We start from the raw sequence: 16,070 nt of genomic DNA on the forward strand, positions 1-16,070 counted from the left end.
GAAGTGAGAGAGTGGCATGGACATATATACACTACCAAATGTAAAACAGATAGGTAGTGGGAAGCAGTCGCATAGCAAAGGGAGATCAGCTCTGTGCTTTGTGACCACCTAGAGGGGTGGGATAGGGAGGGTGGGAAGGAGACGCAAGAGGGAGGGGATATGGGGGTATATGTATACGTTTAGCTGATTCACTTTGTTATACAGCAGAAACTAACACAACATTGTAAAGCAATTATACTCCAATAAAGATGTTAAAAAAAAAAGTCAAAACTGTTGTAAGAAACAAAGAAGGACATTATACATTGATAAAAGGATCCATTCACCAAGAAGATACACACATCAAACATGTATTACACATCAGAGCTCCAAAATATATGAAGCAAACATTGAAAGGATTGAAGGAAGGAACAGCTCTGTAAAAACAGGAGACTTCAATATGCTACTCTCCATAATAGATGGAACAGCCAAACAGAACATCAATAAGGAAATAGAGGCCTTGAACTACAAGCCCATCGGATCAATAGACACACACAGAACAGAGCATCCAACAACAGCAGAATGCACATTTTTGTCAAGTTCATATGGAACATTCTCCAGGATATGTTAGGCCACAAAACACAAAAAAATTAAATAAATTTTAAAAGACTGAAATCATACAAAGTATCTTTTCCTATCACAATGGAAGGAAAGTAGAAATCGACAGTGGAAGAAAAACTGGAAAATTCACAAATATGTAGAAATTAAACAACACACTCAAACAGCCAATGGGTCAAAGAAGAAATCACAAGGGAAAGGAGAAAATATCTTGTGACAAATGAAAATCAAAACACAACATACTAAAACTTATGGGATTCAGGAAAAGCAGTGCTAAGAGGAAAATTTACAGTTTTAAGTGCTTACATTAAAAAAGGAAGCTCTAAAAAATGTGATTGTATGTTGGCAATTTCAAACAGTTGAACCTGGTAAAATTGGTTCATGATTATCTTGGACCGTGGCTTTTCTCTTTTCCTTTCCTCCTTAACCCTCTAAACTCTTTAACTCTCAGTAGGTTTTCCAGTGGCAGGAAAAACAATAAAAGCGTATTAAGTAATTAGCCTGGAGGATGACAAAGAAGCAGCAGCTGCAGTACTGGGTTTGCCTCCGCCCAGGTCTCCAGCCATATCTCCCACCAAGATGTCACACAGTCCCCCATCCTAGCCAGACTGAACCCCCACAGGACAAAACCTCATACAGGCTGAACCCCCAAAGACAGACCCCAACACACTGAGCACCTTACGGACGGCACCTCTCAAAGACTGAACACTCCACAGACTGGACCTTCCACGGATCAAACTCCTCCCAGACTGGACCGCTCACAACAGACTGGATCCCCCATAAACTGAAACCCGCAAAGAACAGATCCCCTTAGACTGGACCCCCTACATTCTAAACCGCTCACAGATTGGACCCCTCGTAGACTGAACCCCTCACAGACTAAACCTCTCACAAACTGAAGTCCCCACAGACTGAGCCCCTCACATCCCACCCGGGCTCCTTAAAGCCTCTCTGTGTGACAGCCCTTCAGCATGGAGCATGGCTCCCCCCCACCTACACCATGCCCAGCACACCCATCTGGCTAAGTCCTGATCACCCTCCACCTAAGGCCGTTTCCTCCACTGAGGGCTTCCTGGTGACCCAGAGCTCCCTGCGCAAACCTTGAGGGGTGCAGTGCTGGTGGGTTATGATTGCTCCTCCACAAAGAGAGCCACGGAATCCCCCGACGGCACCTCATGTGTGTCCCCCAAGCCCCTGCCCACCCACCCAATACTGAACAGAAGCCACAGGCCCTCTGGGCTCTCAATTAGCGCCTGTTGTGAACAGAGAGAAGATTTTGGTAAATTACATGTAAATATATGAAGGTGTCATAGTCAGAAACACTTTCGTCTTCATTATTATGCTTGGCTACTTACAAAAGACTTTCTGTTGGGAGTCATAATTTGTGTTCTAATTAAAACTGTTTCTGGGAACACACAGTATGAATTATGAATACAATATCCACATGAAATAACACTGGCAACCCACAAATAGGGAACTGTTCAAACAGCTTCATGCACCAGCTAGTGGAGTAGATAAATCATATTTTCTCTTGGAAACTGCATATATTTTTGTGTCTTGGACTGCTCAGGAATCAAATTAACATTCTTTAAAGAACGTGTGTTTAATCATTAGTTTTCAGGCTCAGCGGGCAACTAGTTGTACATATCTTAATGCTGTCCTGGAATAAAAGGAATATCAGAAATATTAGAAATATCTCTATCTCGCATGGAATATGCACAATGCAGCAAATCACAATACTGGTAAAACACGTTCATCCATTCCTTTATTAGTTGAAAAAATTAAGAAAGAAATACAACCACTGCTGTGAAGGAACTGAGATTGGTTTAGTGACTTTCTGTGATATTATGTAGTAAATTTTATTCCCCTCACAAACCACTACAATATACAAGGCATTTTATAGTTAGCTAAGCATTTATGGAATCATAAGTAATACATTTTTCACGGTAAACTGAACTATTCACATTAATATTACCTACAAGATTTTTTCCTAGAAAATGTCATCGGTGTATTGCATTACGTTCATTAAGTGTATTCACTGGGTCACTCGCTGGCTTGGATAAATGATCCAAGTTTTCTGCTCAGGTTCTTCATGTAAAACTGGGATAAGAGTAGGTCCTGAGGACTTCCCTGGCGGTCCAGTGGTTAAGACTCTGCACTTCCAGTGCAGGGGGCATGGGTTTGACCCCTGCACTGGGAACTATGATCCCATATGCCACATGGCACGGCCAAAAATTTTTTTTTTTTTTGTGGTATGCGGGCCTCCCTCTGCTGTGGCCTCTCCCGTTGCGGAGCACAGGCTCCGGACGCGCAGGCCCAGCGGCCACGGCTCACGGGCACAGCCGCTCCGCGGCATGTGGGATCTTCCCGGACCGGGGCGCGAACCCGGTTCCCCTGCATCGGCAGGCGGACGCGCAACCACTGCGCCACCAGGGAAGCCCAAAAATTTTTTTTAAATTAAAAAAAATATATATATATATGCTGTATGCTGTTTAAGTTAAAAAAAAAAAAAAGAGTTGCTCCTGAGTTTGTGATAGGATTAAATGAGTGAATAAATAAGTGTTAACCACTATTCCTATTATATGTAATCACTAACGGAACAAATATTTAGTTAAGTGCCTACCGTAATGTGCAAGCATGGTTCTAGCAGAGAACAAAGCAGAGATACGTTTTCCGACGGTGACAAGTGCTATAGAGCAAAATCAAGCTGGGCAGGGGGCCAGGAAAGAATGTGTGTGTGGGTGGCAAGAGATGGTAGGGAGAGGTGCTATTTCACAGGGGCGCTGGGGAACAATATCTCATTGAAACAGTGACATTTGGTAGAAATTCCAATATTTCTAATATTTCCATGATAGCATGAAGATATCAAAGAGACAGTGTTCCAAGCAGAACAAAGATCCGTGGTGGCACAGGCGTGGTGTGTCTGAGGAACAGCAAGGTGAATGAAATAATGAGAGAGGAGTGGGAGGCGAGGTCAGAGAGGTGACCAGGGGGTCTGGACACGGAAGACCCTGGAGACTGCTACCAGGACTTGGTCTTTGCGCTTCCCTGGTGGTCCAGTGGTTAACCCTCCCTGCTTCCACTGCTTGTGGTCTGGGTTCAATCCCTGGTTGGGGAACTAAGATCCTGCATGCTACATGGTGCGGCGAAAAAAAAAAAAAAAAAAAGGACTTGGTCTTGTACTCTGAGATGGGAAGCCAGTAGGAGTTTTCAACAGAGGCATGACAAGGTCTGGCTAACGTGCTGAGAAAGAACAGTGCAGTGGGGAAAGGCTGGGGGAAGAAAGATAAGTTTTCTCCATGATGGTGGAGATGATGAGAAAGTGGCTGGATTCTCGAGACAGTCTCGAGTTGGTGACCACAGGGTTTGCCAATGGATGGGACTGTAGGGTCTAAGAGAAAAAAGGTGAGTCAAGGAAGACTCTGGGTTTTGGCCTGAGCAACTGGACGAAAGGAGTTTACCATCTGCTGGGATGAGACAGACAGCAGGAGAAAGCAGATTTTGTGAAACGTTCAGGAGTTTATTTCGGATCTGGTGAATATGATACAATTCAATAAGAAATATAATCTCATTCTTGAAAAAGTAATTCTGATGTGCCCTTTGAAATGTATCAGCCTGAAGTGTTTTTTACTTCCTAAGCTGTTATACATGTGGAAGGGGAGGAGTTGAGGGGCTGTCCTTTATCATCTCCAGATAGGTGGGCTAATACCCCACAAGCAAAGTCTGACCAGAAATAAACTTTAAACAAACTGACTTTTCTTCTGTAATTTACCTCAATGTCATTTTGATCTCACACTATCTAAAGAAGAATGTTCCAGAAAGAACTATTCATTATGTTGTACACCTAAAATGAATATAATGTTTAAGTCAATTATCTCTCAATAATAATTAAAAAAAAAGAACTAAAAAAAGAGAAGAATGTTCCAAAAAATAGCACTCTGTGAAAAAAAGTTATTTGTCCCAAACCCCGAATAAAATTTAAATATAGACCTCTATAAACAATCAAGTCTCCTTTGCTGCAGTAGCAAAGGAACAAACATGCTACAGTACTCAGAGTCGAAATAGCAATTAGCTAAGTAATACAATTACTACTGAGCATCCCGTATTATATCTGAGTGTCAGTGCCCAAGATGCTGTTTCTTAGGAAATCAGAAACCTCCCAGGCACAAATACTGTGAACTAGTCCCTCTCAAAGGCTGTGTTCTAGATCATCCCCAAGTATTTAGAAATCAAGGACTTCCTAAACTCTTAAAACAAACAAACAAACCCACGTTCCACTGACCCAGGCAGAAAAAATACAGGGGTCTCAGGAACAAAAAACTATTGAGTCTTACTGACAAAAACTAAAACACAACAACAAAAATAACAATAAAGCCCATAAAATCCTCAAACCAGACCAAAGATTTTCCCAGGATTATAGTCTGATCCATAAAGGGTTTCCTACCTTCCTTCCTTCCTCCCTTCCTCTCTTTTTTGCCATTGCTTTTTAAAAAATCTCACTGATTAAGATAACGAATAGAGGGGAGGAAGGAATAAGAGAGAGGTCAACTTGAATTTTCAAAACATCTGACATAAAACATTTTAAAGGAATATAATTATGACATTCAAATACACTTAATATTTAGGACTAAACTATCAGTGTTTTACCAAATAGAATTCCTTCAGGGACTAACCAGAATCAACGTAAATTGCAGATCACATGATAGTTTAGATAGAAAATGCTAAGAAATCCACAAAGTAACTACTACAAACAATAAGTGAATTTAGCAAGATTGTGAGTTAATGTACAAAAATCAACTGTATTTTTATAACAGAAGCAAGTCACTGGAAAAATGAAGTAAAAACCCATTTACAACAAGATCCAAAAAAAATATTGCAGAATAAATTCAACAAAGATATGGAAGACTTACACACTGAAAACAATAAAATAGTAAGAGAAATGTTCTAAAGTTCATCCCATTCTGGACACTTTCATGCTCTCCTGCCAACCTATCTTTATATACACTACTGCTCATAAGCATACAATCAAGTTGCTTAGAAAGGTAGAATTCAAATGTACTTGAACTTTATCTCATAAAATTAAAGACCATCTGCAGAGACAAACTGATAAAATAATTCCATAGAGAAAGTAGTCTGCATTGAGGACCTATTATTTATGACAGACTATCTCCCACACGTTTTTTTCATTCAGTACTCACTATAGCCCTCTATGTAAATATTATTACTATGTAAAATTTTTTTCAGTAAGGAAACCGATAAGAAAGGCCCAGCTTCCAGTAAGAAAGGCCCAGCTATTTGCCAAAGTTCACCCAGCCAGTAAGAGGCAGAGCTGAGACGTACATATTTGGGGTGCTTTCCTCTTATTTAGCGACTGTTTCATAAACAGAGAACTTAAAGCAAGTGAATGCATATAGCTTTGGATTCAAGTATTAATATTTTGTTTTTTGCATCGCCAATAAAAAAGCACACATTTAAATGTACTACGGACATTTAGTGGGGCTTTTTCTTGTCACCAAGATGTCCTGTTTTTCCTATCGGGCAGTCACTATTGGGTGGGAAAGTGATTCACCTGCTTCTTTAAGAGTTGATTTTGTATAAAAGAAAGTCACATGAGTTTCTAGGAAGGATATCAGATCTGGGGGGAACTAGAAATGTGGTGAATCATAAAACAAACAGAATAGCAAGGAACTAGGAAAGACTGCACTTAGGATACTGAAAATTAACACGGAGTCGGCAGTCACTGCCTGTCTAACGGCAGACAACAACACACAAACCTGTAAAACTGCTGGTCATCATCTAGGACTGTCATTTGTCAGAGAAAAGTTGCCCACGTGCTTCCAACTTGGACACTTTTATAAGTGTTTATACAAAAGTGTCATAATCTACTAAAAAATACTTTAAAAATAATGAAAGATTAAATAAATGCATTGATGAAAACTTCTTTGCATCCTACCATGATTCCAAGTTAATGTGTTGTTTAAACATTTATAAGAAAAAGGAAAATCGATGAAAAAGAAATTGGTAGACTGACCCTCAAATCTTCTAAATACCTTTGGAGATTCAAAGTCTGAAAATCATTAATAAATAATGAAATTTAAGTATATATTCTGACCTTCAGCAAAGATCCTCTTTGGTCATTAAGCTCAATAACACAGTGTTCCAGAAATTACTCAAGTCGTGGTGAAAATGTAGCACTCTGATACAGTTTCCGTCACTTAATTATAACAAGTTTAGTCCTGGAATACTCCTACGAATTACATCACTTAGAATAAAGCATTTGTGTACGTGGGCAGGCTAATTTCAGCTCACATAAAAAAAAACAAAAACAAAAAAGCACCTGTTCAAGTATAGCCTCTACCTAGATATTCAGCTTTCTTATTTCTTCCACCTTCTGGTAAGCTCCAGAGTTACTGGAATGCAGAAATATTCTAAAGGGGGACTATGATAATGGCATAGTCCGACTCCAATTACATGTCTCGTATGTTTGGCATGTATCACATGTGCATTTGTCTGCCAGCAGAAGAGGAGAAGGGAAGGGACAGAACACACAGCTACCATCTGCTGCCATCCCCCAGCCTCCCTAGAAATGAAGACAAGGGTAGGAGTTTCTCCTGGAGACAGGAGCAGAGTGTACTTCACAGTGGGCCCACCGAAGTGCTTTCAGGAAGCAACATTTGGACCTCGCACATTAAAAAAGCAAAAGAGACATCCTCAACAGAGCGACCCTGCAATAGTAGCATTGGATTCCGTTGTGAGGACTCCAGATTTTCGGTCTGATCCAGCAGCTGCAGATGAGACCAAGTGAGGCCTAAAGACCACTGTTCTTAGACGGACACATTCTTGCCCACTGCCCTACAGTTCTCACCACTCCCTGCTGTCTTGCCCGGCCCACTCCATTAATTTATTTCACCACCTGGCCCTTTAGGCATTTGAGTGTGCAACCCCTGGTCTGCACTCATCAATGAAACCAGGTACTTACAGCTGCATGACCAAGTACAAGTGATTTGGGCTTTCATAGATGTCTTCCAGGGCCACAATGTTTTCATGCTTAATCCTGAAAGAAAAAAAAAAAAAGCACACACACGGAATAGTAAGTACGAGATGTGCAAACTTTAAAAAAAAAAAAAAACAGATGTCATTATAGCAAAAAGTTCTAAGACAGAATCTAAACTCCTTAAGGTGACATTTTTAAGACACCTCTCCATCTTGTCCCCAAACTTTTTCCCAGACCCGTCTCTCATGCTCTCTGCTCTTTTTCTTTCTGGAGGCTCTATATCTTACAATGTAGCAATACTGGATTAACTATCACTGCTTCCTGTATATCCCACTCCCCTGGCATTTATTCATATGAATCCCAGGAATGGGTCAAAATCCTATTAGCTTGCAGGGCCCAACTCAAAGGGCTGAGCCCCCAAGGAGAATTCAATTGCTCCCTCTTCTCTAGTCTCACAATGGCCGGAACAGACTGGCCTGAACAGCCCACTGTATGCAAATCCATCCCCACAACAGGCTAGATCTTCCAGGGAACACTTTCATCCTCGTGTTCCTGACTCCGGTGTAAGCAATGGAAAACCAGACTGAGCTCCTCATCGGGGTTCTAGTCACCATCGCCAACAAAGGTCAGTTCAATACCCCAAGCGAACTAGACTAGTGCTGCCCCAAGAGTGGATCCCAAACAGGCAACACCAGCATCTTGTGGGAGATTGTGAGAAATGCAAATTCTCAGGCTGGGCCCCATCATACAGAGTCAGAATCCCTGTGGCTGGGGCCCAGGAATCTGCCTTAACAAGATCCTCAGATGATCAGCCAGAGCACAAAGTGGAGGTGGAGAAATTCTGTATCAAACCAGGGCTTCTCAAACATCAGGGCGCACACGAATCACCTGGGGTCCTGGTTCCACTGCACGCTCTGATTCAGTGGGTCCAGGACAGGGCCTGAGAGTCCGCATTGCAAACAAGCTCCAAGGAGATGCTGGTGCTGCTGGTCTGCAGACCACACTGGCAGCAGCAAAGTCCTAACGACAGAACAAAGGGAGAAGGAAGCAGTCCAATTCTAGCCCCTCGAAATACCGATTAGGAACAGCCTCTGCTCGGAATGTAAGGTTTGGTATTTGTCTAAAGCATTTGAGAGAAGAATCATTTCATTATGAGCTAATTGGCTCTTACTACACACTTTTTCTCTGAAATGACTGCTGAGCCATTTAAAAGCAAGCATTGAACGGGAAGATTCCTGTGAACGCTTGAAAGCAGGGACTACATCTTATTCTGTTTCCCCTTAGTACCTAGCATAGAGCTGCTTGATAAATGTTTGTTGAACGAATAAATGATATTTAAGGCTTTTGCTCCTAAATGGCAAGTCATTATTTATTTAGGGAAAACGGATGCAATTTTCCTAAGTGTGAGCTGTCTTCCCCTCAAAAGAAGTTTATAGGGAATATTATCTTCCCTTTGAGCTGATGAAAGAAGAGAACAAAAGAATTAACTAAGAGAGGTGATGTTTTGCTTTGATTGCTGCGGCTCTCATTAGCCAATGCAGTTGATGTGTAGGAAGTGAGAAGACAGAGTATCCCAAATTCACATTTCACCCGCTTCTAACGTGGAGAACCTAATTATTTGTTAGCAATGGTTTCTGTGGTGTCTGAGCAAAATAACATCAGCAACGTATCATGTGAACCAACTAAACTATGCTACCAGGGAAACCACGAGAGATTAATTTGGAACCGCTGAGACCCTAGGTGTCTGTGGAAGTATCATTGTTGGACACACCTGAGAGAATATGACAAAAACAGTATACAGTGTATGGATTTTTCCTCTTCTCAATTAAAAAAAGTTGCCATTGGAATCAATCACATGGGCACGAATATTTTCTTTCAGTGAAGTTAATTTAGGGGTTAATTAACAGCTTAGATTCATGGGAACACGAAAAAGAATGGGGTTTATATGGAGAGTTGCCAGATAAAATACAGGGCACCCAGTTAACGTCTGATTCTAGGTAAACAATGAACACTTTTTAAATATGAGTGTGTCCCAAACGTTGCATTGTTGTTTATCTGAAATTCAAATGTAACCGGGTGCTAAATCCGGCCACCCAAGTATATGAATCACAGTCCATGAGCCTCCAAACTGGGCTTAGGGGTTTGTACCTGGAGTCCCATCTCCCCCAGAGGTTCAGCCAAGAAGACAATTTGAGCCCTGGACTACAGCCCATTAATATTCAACTGTATACAAAGAATCAACTATGTACAAAGCACTTGCCCAGCCAAAGTTGGAGACTCTAATAAATTAAGAATATAAATCCCTTCTTTGGATGCAAGGGCTAGAGGAATTAAAGTCTACTTTACCGTTACGTCTTACATGAGTTCTTACAGCGGCTGAAATGATACTACTACTGACTCTCCTTAACGGATGAATCAGTCAAGCAAGCAATCATCATTTCCTGACTTTCTGCTCTGTGTCTGATACAAGAAAAATATAAAATAAGGTATTTCCCTCCAAAATCTTATCACCTTGAGAGGGAGACCCATGAAACAATTAGGGAAGAATTAAATGCTATGCTCTGCAGAATTGTTAAATTCAGAGAAAGCAAGGCCCTGGGTCAGAATTATGGTGAGGGCCTCAAAAAATGATGGAGGTTGAGCTGGGTTGGGTAATGTGTGAATAAGCATATTAGAAATTTCAAAGAAATCTTAAAATGGCCTCTTAAAGGTCTCTTAAGAAAAGTGGTTTAATTCACTTGGAAATGTTAGAACGTGATCGAAGAAAACATCCTGGTCCCCCAGAGCTGTTCTCAGGTACTTTATTCCACCCTCAGATTCCTTAAGATATACAAAACCGAACTTAAATTTTTTACATTATATCAGTACCTAGGTTATCTTCACAAAATGCCATGTAAATATCCATCCACACATCTCTGGGCGCCCACCATGTACCAGGCACATGACTAGGAATCACAGCAGCGACATCTCAGCCCCCTCGGAGCTCAATCTTTCTTCTGTTTACCAGAAATCATCCTCGTTATAATTAGTATTGACTCCTGGGAGCCACACAGGACAAGCTTACATTTCATATAAGCTCTTCTCATATATCTAGCAAATATTTGAGGGATATAATTTCCCTACTTAGTTTACTCTTCCTATCATCGACCAATTCCCCTTCGACATGGTTTATATTCTTACCATCATGTTATCGTCACTCTTGTTTGACCAGACTAGGGCATTCAGAACTGAAAGTAATGATCCCAGCGTAAGATATGGCACCAAGAACAGCATATTAAATAATAGAGTAGAACTATTAACCATCATGAGCTGGATATTATACTTTATGCAAATAAAGCCTAACATTAGGTTCACTTTTATAGGCAGCTGCACAACTGTTGGCATATAAAGAAGATAAGCTCCATGGGGGTAGGGACTTTTGACTATTTTGTTCACTATCGTCTCCCCAATGCTAAGAAAAGGGCATGGCAGGTAGTACTTTCAATACATGTTAGAGTGAATGAATGAATGACTGGATGGATGAATGGAAGAATATAAAGTTTCGGGTCAATTAAATGACCAGATCATTTTTACCTGAACTTCTGCCAAACAAGATCTCCTTTCTTATTCAGGCTTGACCTTTTGAGCTTAACGTCTTCGCCTTAGCTTCATTCAGCTCAATCTTTTGGGTTCCATGCAATGCTTCAAATGATCAGAAATATTCTGAATTTTGATTCTATTATAGTTCCTACCCCTCTCCACTTTGGGTCATCTGCATATTTTGCTGGTACACATTCATACTGTATGTCTTCATCCAAATTCCTAGTTAAAGTCTTAAGTGAGAGAGTTACAAGCCAGAACTCCATGGTATTTCACCAGAGACCCCATCAAGAATACCAAGACATTAATCAGCTGGCTTCAATGGCTGCTGAGTTACAAACCCAGCAGTTTTAGCCCATATTTTACTGTACTAACCATAAGTAGACAATCAGATTCTTGGCTGAAATGGCATTCCTCACTTTTACACAGCACATAATACTATTTGAAAGGGAAATGGAATGTTTGGGAAGTTTTGTTCTTAGTAAACCCATAGTGACTCTAGCAACCACTACAGTCTTTACTAAATCATTATAAACCATATGCTTAATTTACTGTTCCAGAACTTTGCTGTGCATTGCAGTCAAACTTCCCTGTCTATACATCTCATAGTCTACCTTTTTCATATTTGGAAAATTTGCCAACATCTCTTATATTGTTTTCTCAAATATTTCAACTGTGACTTCTTTGCGATAAGTGAAATCTCCTTAGTCCCCTGGGATGTAACACATCTAAATCTAGTGAACTAATTTTATAACATTCTTTAGGTCCCACCTACACAGCTGTTTTATACATACCATTTACTGAGTGTCAACTCTGTGTCAAAACTATACTAAGTATTTTTAAGGATTTCATTTAATACAGCAATGCTACAAAGTAGCTATCATTCTCCCTATTTTTAAAAGAGGAAAACTAAGACCCTCAAGAGGCTAAGAAAGTATTCCAAGGTCATACAACTAGTAACCGGAATTGCCAAGATTCTAACTCTCAAGACCCTGTTCAAGCACTTACGTTATAACTTCATATTAACTATTAACTATGAGAATATCAAACAGTTCTCATAAATTCAGTTATCTGCATAGAATTACAACACCTAAAGTATTAAATTTCATAACTAACAATATAATATCCACTTCTGAGGGGAGTGGGGCAGCGATTTGTTCTACTATCCTGAAATCTACTGGAAGCTCTCAAGATACTTGGTTATAGGGCTCCCCTGGTGTAGCAGTGGTTGAGAGTCCACCTGCCGATGCAGGAGACACGGGTTCGTGCCCCGGTCCGGGAAGATCCCACATGCCGCGGAGCGGCTGGGCCCGTGAGCCATGGCCGCTGAGCCTGCGTGTCCGGAGCCTGTGCTCCGCAACGGGAGAGGCCACAACAGTGAGAGGCCCGGGTACGGCAAAAAAAAAAAAAAAAAAAAAAAAAAAGATACTTGGTTATAAACATCCTGACAGATGAAATCCCAGCGGGTCAAAGGGAACCAGAGGAAGAGATATTCAGAAGCAGAGGAACAGTTAGGAGTCCAGAAATGATAATTAGGAAGAGACTTGCATCAGCCTACATCTGCTGGTATCATCAAAAGGGGGAAGAAAGTGGACAGAGAAAAGAGGTGGGGCATCTCAGCTACAAGCAAATGAAAACCAAGGTTCTGTTAACCTTGCATAGCTAAATACCTTTAGGTCAGCACTTGGTCTCTCCAAAACATGGCCAAGAGGACCTTCAAACATGAGGAATGTCCACCCCCAAACAGCAATCCTTTCTAAAATATGCATAATTCAAAAGAATAATGCCACTGAAAGCAACTCTCTGATAAAAAGAACCTCTCTTAACTTTAATCACTTATCTACCAGGCCCAAAGTAAGCACTGTCTGGTATATCTATGTACAGAGGGTAAATGGTTTAGGTGGTAATCTTCTCTAAAGTCTCCATAATCTACAATAATGGACAGAAGAGGTGGATAGAAGGAAGTGGGCCCAGGCAGAGAGAGGGAGAGAAAAGTTGAATGGGAAAACAGCATATGGGCACTGAGGCAGACTTCTGCCTGCATGGTAACTGACAGCCAAGCAAGAAAACCCCAGAAAGAGCCAGGAAAACATTTTAAAGTTAATTCATGCAAAAAATCGTGCCAAATGCACAAGTAGGCCCCATTCCAAACCCCCAGGCTGGAGAGAACATCAGGACCCAAAGGACAGGCATCCTATTGACTACACATGCTCCTAAGAAATGACAGTGACATCATTTCTCCCTCTGGTCTAATTCTCCATGGTCCAAGGAGCCACACATTTTGAATTCCATATAAACCGAGGAAAGTTAGAAAAACACAAAAGAGAAGAGAAGAGAAAGAAAAATCCAACATCTTTTGCTTTTTTCCATCCTATCATGATCACTGATCTGGAGCGGAGGGGGCAGGGTGGGGGAACATGGCAGCAATTATGAGCACTAAGAGAATTATCAGAAGGAAAGGCAACAAAAGACCTTTCCTGTGGGTGGTCCTTGGAAAAGGTCACTTATCTACTCAAGTTAAAGAGGCCACAAGAAGGTAAGAGATGGAAGGAAATATAATCAGAAGGGCCAGACAGGAGACACGGTGATTACTAGTGAAAGCAGAACAAAGACGGTGGAGGAACCGATCTCGGCGCAGGCGTACAAGGCGGGAGTTACGTCAGTGAGCTGTGACCAGCTTCCTGTCCTCCTCCCACAAGCACTTCCGGGTTAACAGTCCAGTCCAAGAAAGTTCTCCCTCAGGGGAAAAGCAGGTCCCTCTCAGGCAAAGACCTAAAGGACCAGGTTTTCACCACCCACCACTCTTATCTTTTTCTAAATAGCCCAGAAAGTTTAAATTTCATTCACAAAAAAGACACTGTGGTTCTCTGGCATGGCAAATGGCCTCAAAAATATTTGAAGAATATTATGACGTCTTGGCAGTCTTGATTTTTCTAAGTACCTATGATTTCCTTTTTTTTTTTTTTTTTAATAAACAAAATCATTTCCTCCTTTCTTGGGTCAGATTTTTCTCTCCCTCTTGTTATGAGCAGTACAGGAAACAATGCTAAGAAAATCAGGATATTGTCAGTCACAAGGGAAAGTGATAAAGTTGAAATATTTGCCAGGTGGTATTAAAAAAATAATACATTTCCTTTTTATAACTTAACAGGAGCATTCACAGATGTTATCACATTTCATTCTCCCAACAACGCTATAAAGCAGGCATTATTATTCCTATTTTATAGATGATCACTCCTAGTTTACAACCATGTAATCATTCTATCTTCCCTCCGGTCCGGCTCTCTTTCTAACCATTCTCCATGCTGTTTCCTGAGCCAACATTCCACAATATAGAATTGATCAAATGTCTTAGAATGAAATTCATCAATGGCTCTCCACAGTCCAGAATAAAGTCCAAACGACTTGACATGACCTACAAGGTCCCATATTGCTTGGTCCTCACCCATCCATTCCATCTCATCCTCTACCGCTGCCCCATACCAGAACTTTACTGGACCCAGGCAGTTCTCAAACACTAGTGCACACCTTCCTCTCTGGCCACATAGGTGTGCTCATTCCTCTCTTATCTTCTTATTAAACTACTCATCCTCCGAGACCCATCACTTTCACTGTGAACCCCTTGCTATCCCCTACCTCTTGCAGACTGATTCCCTCTCCTCTGGGCCACCCCAGTTCTTTCATCACCTTGTCTTTGTACATACTGCATTGTATCCATCTGTTTGTATGCATATGTGTGTACATAGTTAAATGGTTTTATTTGCAGAGAATAAAAGTCTAGAAGGATACATGTTAAACCAGTAAATGAGTACCTCAAAAAGTGTGCTATAGGATGGGAGGAAATTTTCACCTTCCAGTTTTTCTTAACTGAGGTTCTTCATCTGAACAGAACAGAGAAAAATGATATGAGTGACTATTTTCTCAATTCTCCCAAGGATGGCACCATACTAGTTGCATAGGAGAGAAAGTGAATTCACTATACACAGTAAATGCTTTAGGGAATTAGGGCCTGATTCTCTCACTGAACCCAAGTAGAGAAAGGTTGATGGACTGTTGTATTGCCAGACTTTTACAAAGAGGTAATTTTTAAAAGGCTCTTGATCAAAATCATCAACACCTGATTCACCAAAATGTATCCATAATGTTGGACACAAAGAAACACATATTGATTAGTTTAAGCACTCAAGCAATCAAGAGATAGGTTGGGTCTCAGCTCTGACACATCTAACTGCAAGATTTTGGACAAGCCTTTAAATACTTTCTGACTTGATTTCCTCATTTGTTAACTGAACATTAAATTATGTGGTTTCATTATCTATCTATACACACACATATATATACAAGTATAGAAGAAAAAGTATTATATATATACACATACATGTATCATGTTACATATAGAGAGAGATCTTGTCTATTAAGAATACAGGGGGGCTGAGGCTTCCCTGGTGGCGCAGTGGTTGAGAATCTGCCTGCCAATGCAGGGGACACGGGTTCAAGCCCTGGTCTGGGAAGATCCCACATGCCACGGAGCAACTAAGCCCGTGAGCCACAACTACTGAGCCTGCACGTCTGGAGCTTGTGCTCCGCAACAAGAGAGGCTGCAACAGGGAGAGGCCCGTGCACCGCGGTGAAGAGTGGCCCCCACTCGCTGCAACTAGAGAAAGCCCACGCACAGAAACGAAGACCCAACACAGCCAAAAATAAATAAATAAATAAATACAATTTTTTAAAAAAAGGAATATAGGGGGGCTTCCCTGGTGGCGCACCCGCGCACCACAACTAGAGAAAGCCCGTGCGCAGCAACGAAGACCCAACGCGGGCAAAAATAAATAAATTAAAAAAAAAAAAAAGGGGCTTCCCTGGTGGCGCAATGGTTGAGAGTCCGCCTGCCGATGCAGGGGAC

General features: G+C 41.2%; 1 protein-coding gene across 7 annotated transcripts in view; it reads right to left on the reverse strand.

Annotated features, from left to right (window-relative positions):
• Window positions 1–16,070, reverse strand: part of CAMK1D (calcium/calmodulin dependent protein kinase ID) — a 449,867-nt gene that overhangs the window by 157,497 nt on the left and 276,300 nt on the right. For 5 of the 7 annotated variants that reach the window (XM_024129560.2, XM_024129561.3, XM_028496514.2 and 2 more), the window contains exon 3: window positions 7,574–7,648. The exons of 1 other annotated variant lie outside the window; for it this stretch is intronic. In XM_024129560.2, coding sequence (XP_023985328.1) covers window positions 7,574–7,648 — 75 coding nt within the window. Of the gene's footprint in view, window positions 1–7,573; window positions 7,649–8,476; window positions 8,547–16,070 lie in introns of those variants that run through there. One more of the 7 variants, XM_055087828.1, reaches the window with a different exon arrangement.

The sequence above is a fragment of the Physeter macrocephalus genome, chromosome 11 (assembly GCF_002837175.3).
Source record: "Physeter macrocephalus isolate SW-GA chromosome 11, ASM283717v5, whole genome shotgun sequence".
NCBI lineage: Eukaryota > Metazoa > Chordata > Mammalia > Artiodactyla > Physeteridae > Physeter > Physeter macrocephalus.